This window comes from Sesamum indicum, linkage group LG8, assembly GCF_000512975.1.
Source record: "Sesamum indicum cultivar Zhongzhi No. 13 linkage group LG8, S_indicum_v1.0, whole genome shotgun sequence".
Lineage (NCBI taxonomy): Eukaryota > Viridiplantae > Streptophyta > Magnoliopsida > Lamiales > Pedaliaceae > Sesamum > Sesamum indicum.
The window spans coordinates 3,723,713-3,733,979 of record NC_026152.1 but is presented as its reverse complement, the minus strand read 5'-3'; the positions used below and the strand labels follow the sequence as shown (position 1 = coordinate 3,733,979).

At 35.3% G+C, this 10,267-nt stretch overlaps 1 protein-coding gene across 1 annotated transcript; it reads left to right on the top strand.

Annotated features, from left to right (window-relative positions):
* LOC105167682 lies at window positions 2,412-6,978 on the top strand (the record flags this gene model as incomplete). Its single annotated transcript, XM_011087483.2, is given in 5 exon segments — window positions 2,412-3,007; window positions 3,115-3,714; window positions 5,225-5,767; window positions 6,061-6,349; window positions 6,516-6,978. Coding segments are annotated over 5 exon segments (2,051 nt in total), but the record flags the coding sequence as incomplete, so codon positions are not given.

The window sequence follows — 10,267 nt, the reverse complement described above, 5'->3', positions numbered from 1 at the left end:
ATATTTCAGTCAAAAGGCAATAACCCAGCGTGTGGACTTCTTATTTCTTACCAAAACAAAATTTGCAGCGAAAATCCGTCTCAATAATGTGTACCAAATAGTAATTTAGGGTAAAATTACAATCAAACTTTACTGAGATTTGGCATATTTATGAATAATTCTCTTTGTTTGAAAAATTATTAATATTTTTTATTTTTTTATTAAATTATGCAATTTTTGGATGGATATATGAACTGTCAACTATATCTTTATTCTATTTCTTTTCTTTTTCAAAAAAATAAAAGAAGTGGATAAAAAATAATCCACTTAATCAATAAAAAAATTATAAAAAATAATTAAAACTATAATACTTAGTCCATAAGGGCATTTTGATCCGTTCACCACAAAAAATGGATGACAACCTAATGGAGACTAACGAAATGGTCTAATTGTTAGACGACCGTTAAAATCAGAATGTGTATTGATAATTTTTCAAATAACATAGAGATATCAATAATCATGTTAAACCTAAAAAAAATGTCGTTGTAATTTAACCTAATAACTAAAATCATTTGTATTGAAAATCTGTCTTTGAATATGTGCACGGAATAGAAATTTATCCCTTTTAGAGAAATAATTTGCAGCCGTGAGTTATAATGATGTGATATAACAGTTTGTTGACAGCAGATAAGGTTTGTTTCACTGAACTTTTCTTCAAGTGAATGCCAAAGGCCAAGTTTCTTTCACTGATGCTTTTTCTTTTTCTTTTTTATATTTAATTTTCAAGAAAAAATTGGTTAAAATATTTCATCTATTTTAAATTAAAAATTAAATTTACATTTATCGAAACAGATCCGACCTTCAGGATCAGTGTTCATCTATAATAAATTCCAAGAACTTTAAAATTAGGAGACTAATCCAATTTGTATTTATTTTTAAATAAATTCTAATTTTTAGGATTAATTTTTTATTATATTTATTTATTAAAAATAAATAATTGATTAAAATCGATAAAATGATTAATTCTAAATGTACACAAATAGAAGTTTTCTAAAAGTCAACTAGTGAAAGGGATAATTATTTGCGAAAGCAATAAATATAATTTTTGACGTTAATTTTAATTCACACTATCTCATTCAATTTAAAGTAACTATATTGGTTGGTACATTTTCATCATAAAGATCTAAATATTCGTTTACTAATCATACGCATATGACCACTGATAATATTAACACGTATAAAATTATTGATCTCATGACTGTACTACTATAGAAGATATTAGTAAAAAAATTTCTGGTACGCACCAAGTACAAAGTTAAATCTAATGGTATAGAGATTGAGTCAACACAATATAGATTTAAATTGATGTGTCCTTTAATTCTCACTATGTCATGTACATATGATTTGATTAGGTCTTCATTTGACATTTCAATTCTTTCCCAAGAAAGTCTATATATAGGGTGATATTGATATAAATAGGAAATGGTTAATTCCCTTCACGTCATATATATTGAAATTAAATCCCACATCTGAACGGACTTAGAAGTAAAAGTTTGAAAATAGTGAATGAATTTATAGATATTGGGTTTTACTACTCTTAGCTCATATTATCACATTGTTCGGAGCATTACAATAATTTAACGTATGTTGTATAAATTCCATAATACCACGTCTGATTTAAAAATTTATAATAAGACAAAATAGACATTTCCACAAGAGGAAAATGAAAGGAGACCACATTTTTTTAGGGTCATATGTAGTTACTAAATTGATCTCGACAGAAGTATACAGTAGTCGTGTAGATAATTAATTATGGGGTAAAAGTGAATTTTGCACTCCTCATTAAATGTGCTAAGTAGTAACAAACGACCCTCAAATTGTTGTGGAAAAGACCTTTTGGAGGGAATTCAAGAGAAAAATGATCTAACTTAATGCTTGACATGTGTTTGGTGAGTGCTTGAATTGATTGCCCTAAATGTATTCCCCATCAATATGGTGTACACCTTATCATAAAATCTTTATCAATATATTAATACATGTTGGCTTAATTAATAAAATAATTGTTTTCCATTAAAATTTGTGCATAAGACTATTATAAAAATAAAAAAATAAAAATAGTCACAGTCCCTACCAACTTGCATTCAACTTACAGAAAAGTCAGCAACCGCAACTCCTTGAGCCTCTCAGAAACTTCCTAGTCAACCTATCAATTCACAACAACTTCCTGCCCTAAACCCTCCTAATCATACAAAAGAGGCCCTTTTGATCAGATTTAAAGAACAAAAATCCAGACAGTAACATACAACACAGCCTTTCCAGAAATAAACCCGACAAGCAGAATTCGCTCATCATGGAGTTTTTCAACAACGCCAAATCCGTGAGGCTTAAGAGCCATCTCGACAAATACTTAGTTGCTGATGACGACGAACAAACCGTCCGCCAAAGCCGCAATGGAGCATCAAGAAAGGCCCGATGGGCGGTGGAGCTCGTTGACGGCAATCCTCACGTTATCCGCCTCAAGGGCTGCCATGGCCGCTACCTCACCGCCTCCGATGAGGCTTTTCTCCTCGGAATGACTGGCAAAAAGGTACTCCAAACCATTCCAGATACAAAGAAAGATGCTTCTATTGAGTGGGAGCCCATCAAGGAGGGGTACAGAGTGAAGTTAAGGACTAAAGGAGGTAAGTTCTTGAGGGCCAACGGCGCAACGCCGCCGTGGAGAAACTCTGTAACTCATGATCTTCCACACAGAACTGCAACTCAAGATTGGGTGTTGTGGGATGTTGATATGGTGGATGTTTCTGTATTAGACGATGAGTATTTGCCCAGCAACGCTTCGAGTTTTAATTCTTCTATACAGGATCAAGATCATTCGTTCCCAAGCTCGCCCTGCACGCCATCAGTTATCTCTGAAAGCCGGGTGATGTCTGCTGCGTCCGAGCGGGTATGGGAGTCGTCTATCGTCTCTCAGAAACGGTGGCCGTCTATTGGAACTGATCACAGGTCTTCTCGCAATAGCGGAAGACAGGTAAACGACATCGAATCTTCCGTTCCGTTAAGCAATTATATAACTTTTGCTGTTTATCAGACTTGAGAATAAGCTTGAAATGATGTTCTTTTGGAAAATTTCAACAGGATGGAATGGAGTTTTTCAACAAAGCAAAAGCAGTACGGCTCCAGAGCCACCTGGGGAAATACTTACTAGCCGACGACGACGAACAAACAGTCCGTCAAAGCCGTAACGGAGCGTCGCACAACGCGCGTTGGACGGTGGAGTTCGTGGAGGGCAAAAGCAACCGAATCCGCCTGAAGAGCTGCCACGGACTGTACCTCACCGCCGCAGACGAACCGTTTCTTCTCGGCATGACGGGGAAGAAGGTCCTCCAAACCCTGCCGGGAACAAAAACGGACATTGCGATCGAGTGGGAGCCCATAAAGGAAGGGCTAAACGTGAAGCTAATGACAAGCGAGGGGAAGTTCTTGAGAGCCAACGGCGGCTCACCGCCGTGGAGGAACTCTGTCACGCACGATGTGCCGCACAGGACTGCAACACAGAGTTGGGTGTTATGGGGGGTGGATATCGTGGATATTGCGGTATCGGATTTGGATTCAAATTCGGGTTGGTCATCGCCTGCTTCGAGCTTTTCTTCGTTGGCGGATGACTATTCGGGTTCGCCGGATACCGGGTCGCCGATGATCCAGTACTGCAAGTCCGGGAATGACTCCATCAAAGAGGTATTTTTCTTTTTCTTTTTTTCCCTCATAATGTGTCGGTCTTCTTCTACCCATTTGATCTCAAAATTAACATTTTCCGACTAAAACTAGATAAAATGTGTTAGTTTTTTCAAAATTTATATTTTTAATTGTAAATTCAAAATTGAAATTCCACCAAAAATACCACCTCACCCTAGTTAATGGCAAAAAATACATTTTAATAAATATTTAATCTCGTTGTACAAAAATAAAAGCTTTCATTTATTTTCCAGAGTATTTGAAGTAGGATTTATTTTTAAAAAATCCTTTTCGAAATTATTTTCTTATTTAATATAATAACTCAATGCTAGTGATATATGTATATGTATTATTATTATTATTATTATCATTGTATTATGGGACGAAAAGTATTACTTTGCACCCTTTATATTGTCCTGGCAATTGGTACAAACTAAAATTTGTCCTATTGAGAGTTTGGTGAGGTGGGCGAACCATGACCAAAACTAAGTCAATACATGCATCATTCATCAAATTCTTTCACAAAAAAAAAAACATATATAACATTAAAAAGTATTTAATAAATTAATAATATGTTGAGAATTTATTAACTTATTTACTACAAGCAAAAGAAAATCTTAATTAATGTTTTTAAAATTTTAGTATATTCTTTCAGATTTGTTGATATAAATCGCAAGATTGTCGTGGCTAATATATCTTAGTATCCATAATATTATTTTATAAAAAATAATTAGGTAATATATTTTAAAAATCATAACACTTTATAAATTTAATAAAAGTATTTATAAAAAATTGGGCTGATATATATGAAATTCTTCCGTCCAATCTTCTAACTTCTAAGTATGTCTTAAGTTATTTAGTTGAACAAAATAGGAAAGGCAACATTTGAAAATTCAGACAGAATGCCAATATGTTTGTAGTAATGATCAGATTACTTATTATTTATTTAAAATCCTAATGAGGTTAGTCAAGTGTAAATACTAAATTTTTGAAGGGGGTGAATGTAATTTTAATTTTTTTCTTAAAGTAAAATGTAATTTATATTTTTAAAAGGGGTCCAGCTATAATTAACTCTTAATTTTAAACTCGCCTCAATAAAATGATTTTGAGCTTATCAAAAACAAAACCTCTCCCAAATCTGATGAATGTGGGTGGGGGTGTGGCTTGTCCATAACAGTTGAATCACATGCTGCACAAAGTCAAAAATCCAACATAAGGTTATAACCAACCTTCACTTTCAATCATTCATTTTTAAAAAAAGAATCAAACAATTAATCACACCTCTATCCCCTTTAAAGAGCCGAGCGTTTGATTTTCGATCGAACGAAATTTTCTGCTGATCTCTTCGAAATTCCTTTCCAGATTTCGTCGATTTTTAATACGTTATCGGTAGATCACTCATAATGCAGGTAAGATGGGGGAAAGTGCATAATTTTTTATTTTTACTGTTGTGAATTTGAATTTTTCCGAATGCAGATCCGTCGATACAAACACAATGCATTTATGATTACAGGTCTCTGGAATGGAGTTCTTCAAGAACGCCAGGACCGTGAGGCTGAGGAGCATTCACGATAAGTTCCTGATGGCAGATTCGGACGAAGAAAAAGTGGTGCAAGATCGTCATGGCACTCATAAGTCCGTCAGATGGACAGTAGAATTCGTGGAAGGAGTGGATACCGTGATACGTCTGAAGAGCTGTTACGGCAAATACCTAACGGCGTCGGACGAGGAGCACAGGCTGGGGGTGACGGGAAGGAAAGTTATACAGAGCCTCCCGAGGAAGTTGGATTCGTCTGTCGAGTGGGAGCCGGTGACCGACGCTAACAGAGTGCTAGTGAAGCTCAAAACTAGGTATGGTAACTACTTGCGCGCAAACGGAGGGTTGCCGCCGTGGAGAAACTCCATCACCCATGATGTCCCTCAGAGACATCATGATTGGATATTATGGAGTGTTGACATTATGCAGACCCGTCCCAAATCCCCCCCCAAAGTCTCGACGTCTGAGTCGGAGGATGATCTCAACTCTTCTTTCCATCTTATCTCTTCAAGTCCTGGGGTTAGTTCTTCTACAACGACATAGTTTTAAAATAAGTTCACAACTCTTTGATATTTTAAGCTCGTAGATCGTATTTAATAATCTCATTAATTTTTCTTACCTATGTTTAAATGAAATGAGATGGTTATATATGTATGTGGTTGGATAGAAGATAGATTTTTGATAATTTCAGAAGAACAAGGGATATTATCAGTAATTATGCTAACTCATGAACACGTCTAGTTCAGTAATGCATGTTTGTATGTAGCTTGTTATTACTTACAAATACTTATACTCTTTTTTTAAACAATCAGTTGAGCGGTAAACATGAAGATCCACCAATGAAATCCGAAGGTAGGCTAATATATTACTGTGTCGCGGATGATGATGGGGACTTCGGTGATGACAAGAATGCGCCTTCATTTCACTTTAAAGGGTTTGGGTTGGAGGAATTGACTCAAAAGTTGGAGGAAGAAACAGGGCTCAAGGATATAATCGTGTGTTCACGGAACCTCATCAATGGAAAGCTATATCCACTTCGGTTGGCTCTGCCTCCCAATAAACCAACTATGCATGTTGTCGTAGTTCCACCAACATCCAGAGGTTCAAACACATGAGCTTCTCTTAAAAAGTTACATTATTATGATGCTCAATTGTTTATATGTGATTTTGTTATTGAATTGATTCTTTTATATATATATATATGGCTAACCTGAATTTTATACATGTAGCAGTCAGTTAACAATAAACCTCTGTCATTCTTTCGCAGCGGTGAGAGAGTTTCAGGAATGACGACTGTTTGTTTCTGTATGCATATGACCATAGTCCTGATCTTGCTCCGGCGGAGCAGGCACAAACTCTACTCAGATAACTTGGTGTTCGGCTCTTCTATTCCTTCATCATATATAAGGATATTCAGTGATTTCTGTCATCCAACATGGGGAACTCGAGGGTGTTAAATTTGTTGTGCGGTACTGTTACTTTCATAGTCCCTGAATCTTGGTTAGTTGGCCATTTACTTCCCCATGTCCATCTAAAACTGTACAGTATTATTCCTTGTGTTTTATGCTTTTGCAAATGATCTCTTCTCAGCAGACATAATAACTCATGCTGGGGATGTCTATGAAACTTCCATTATTCCTTTGTATACAAATGTTCATTCTTTCTATGTTATATTTGAGTTTGGTTTGGTTGTTGATTCAGTTCTTGAAGGAGGGACTGAGTCCATACTATTATCATTTCTTGTGCATATGTAACCATTTTTGAGTTGACTTCGAGCAGAATTTGGGATCTCATCAAACAAAAATGTGTATTTGAGTTTGGTTTAATATATTTTACCAACTAAGCTTGGATAATGATCGTTCTTCAATCAACTATTTAGTAACTTGATCTGTTTTCTGTTCTAACCCCAATCGACTTCAAAGCACGATAACTTTAACGAATATGATGCCACAATGTTGTAAATGGTTGTTTGTCATCTTTACTAGCTGTTCACAGTGAGGCCAAGCGCCCGAATTTTAGCCCTATAGTCAAAATATTGAGTCTCAGCTTTAAAACAACAGATGTTCTGGATGAAGTGATCACTAGAAGCCGCGTGCAGCTCCTTGGGTTGCCCCTAACAGCCCCCACCAAATTGAAGGTCATGCGCTGAGATTAGTAATTTTATCAAACAGCTTACGTGCATGGACTTAGATGGTTTATTGCGCAAAATCATTGCTGTAAAGCATACAAGTGGTGCATCAAACAAGTATATCTTGTACGCAAGAAATGGACAATAAATAGAAATATAAATAAAAAAATCAACTTACTTTTTTAATGGAGTTACTAAAAAGTATTTAAGTGTTCGGAAATATGCTTTTCATTTTTTACTTAAGAAATTATCTGTGAATTAGAACGAAAGGAAAAGATGCAATTTACCCAGGTGATGTGAGAAATGAGCAAAAATATTCATAGGTGATAAATTTGCTTTAGATAGTTATTTTGGTTTTTTTAGATAAACATTTTAATTTTTCTTTACAATATATTTTAAAATATAAAAATTATTTATTATATATACACTAGTTATATAAAAACGAAAACTGCATTTTTTGGAGCAATTTATGCTTGTCTTGTTGAAGTTACTAAAAAGAAAAAAACGACTAAAATCGCACGTAACTGTCAGTCACTTAGTTTGGGTTAATTATTTATTTATTATAAAAAAAAATATATTAATATAATTATTTTAAATATACTAATAATAATATAACGACAAAAATCATATAATTATTTTTACCGTTAAAAGCACAAGTCGCGATCTCAGATCGCGACTTGATGTCGTGATTTGAGATCATGACTTGGTCATTTTTATTTTTTTTATTTAATTAAATATTATATATAATTAATTTCTAACAACATATTAAAGTTCAAAAAATTATAATATTTAAAATTGTATTAATTTAAAAAAATTACAATTAAGTGTATAAATATAATAGTGTATTTTTTTGTATAATTGTAAAAAATACAATAAAGTATACAATTTCAAATGTAAAAAATGTCCGCCCGTTCCACAATTGCATCTGTGGTGTTAACGCGATGTCTCTTATTTCCTCGCCACATTTTGCACTGGCTCATTTTACGCCTCATTTTCATCACCACCGAACCGACTAGATGTTGTTGCAAAATTAGACTCCACATTGTCACGATATGCACTAAAAATGGAAATGGAATTGGAGAAATATTGTATCCTTGTGCATATAGTTGATTAATACCAAGACCAAGGTCAAGATGTACTTATGAAGAATAATCTTGCGTTTGGTTTGGCATATATGGAGTCAATTCAAACTAATCATCTTGAGGCGGTTGAGGCATGTAATAATCTTGAGGCGGTTGGGGCACATAATAATCTTGAGGTGTATATACTGTAGAAGGACCGGCTATATCCACCCCAACATCATGACGTTCAACTGAACCAGTAGACACTTGGCTAAAACTTCTTCTTTGCCTGTGGGATGTTGTGGGAGCATCAACGGATGAAGAAGCAATTTATTGTGGCTGTTGGGATATGACTTCCTTGATAATATGTAACTCGTGTTCGAATCTATCCACCAATTGACTATATCCTTCAATAATTAGTGGTCTAGATCGACACAAAGTTTCAAGGGCATTCACCTCGTCTGCTTGAAGATTGTAGAAAAATAATAAGTCTTGTATTGTAACAAAATATATAAAATAAAATATGTGATATTATATAACAACGTACCACAACTTGCAACATAGATGCTTCTCCAGGTTGGTACCCGCTTTCCACACGTCTATCAGTAGATGACGATACGAAATTTCTTATTATGTTGTAGTACCATTTCCAATAACCTCGTTCTGTTTCTCTTCTATTGGAAATGGGTGGTCTTTGTACAATCGTATCATATCGTCTTTGCCATCTAGTAATATATTGTATGTGTTGCAGGTGCCAATCTGTGCTTGTGTGATTTTTACGGGAGATCTGATGGAGACTCATATCTCGGGTACCTGTCGCTTCTAGAATATTTTGCTTCATCCCAAATTAGCGAAGAATCCGTTCGGGACCATGCATTTCAACTATTGCGTAGAATACCAATGGACTTGATGATCTTCACAACTGGGGATTCAAATCAGCGGCGTAAGCCACAATGACATCCGAGTCAATGTCACACAGCTACCAAATGAACTATAATAAATAAAAAGATGTAAATTAATATGAATTTAATTCACAATATAAATATATGTATAATATTAAAAATAAGTTACCTGATCCGCCTGCATCTAATCCAGTATTTCTCTTATCACCCGAACAGTTCCCCATACTATTCGGGTGAATGTGTGCTGACAATTCTAAGTAGCACCATATGGTGCTGCTGGGAGCCAGCGATTATAGTCCATTTGGACTTAGCCCATAAATAGTCGCTCTGCACCAAGTCCAGGACAAAGTGGAGTAATCCGTGACCATGCCCAAATCTGTACGAATAATGCAAATATGTTTTTTAATAATTAATATTCATAGCAAAAAAATTGTGTAAGAGTTATAAAGTGAACTTTACCTGCGACAATTGCAGCGCGCCACCAATTGTCGCTTTGCCTTTTGTGCTGGCATTGCATAATTCACGATATAAAAATGCCAGTACAACACTTCCCCAACTATAGTTCTGACTGTTTCTATATCTTCTAACTTTGAAAGATATAGTAATGATACCAGGTTACCTGAGGAATCTGGGCACATTTTTCCCCCCAATAGAAGCAACGCAACAACACAGGCGTACTGGAGGACCACGTCGTGAGGAGTGTTATGAGTGATATCAATCGCCGCCAAATGAGATATAACTGCCTGTGTTTGTAGTCTTGAGCCATTGAACGCATTCACATCCAAGCTAAAGCCTAAATAAGTAAGATAATATTCCTGCCATTTTTGTGTTGTGTGGTCGATATCAACTCCAGTCACCGGCTCACCATCTATTGGGAGTGTCCATATTATTTGAATATCTTGTAGGGTAATTGTGGCTTCCCCTACAC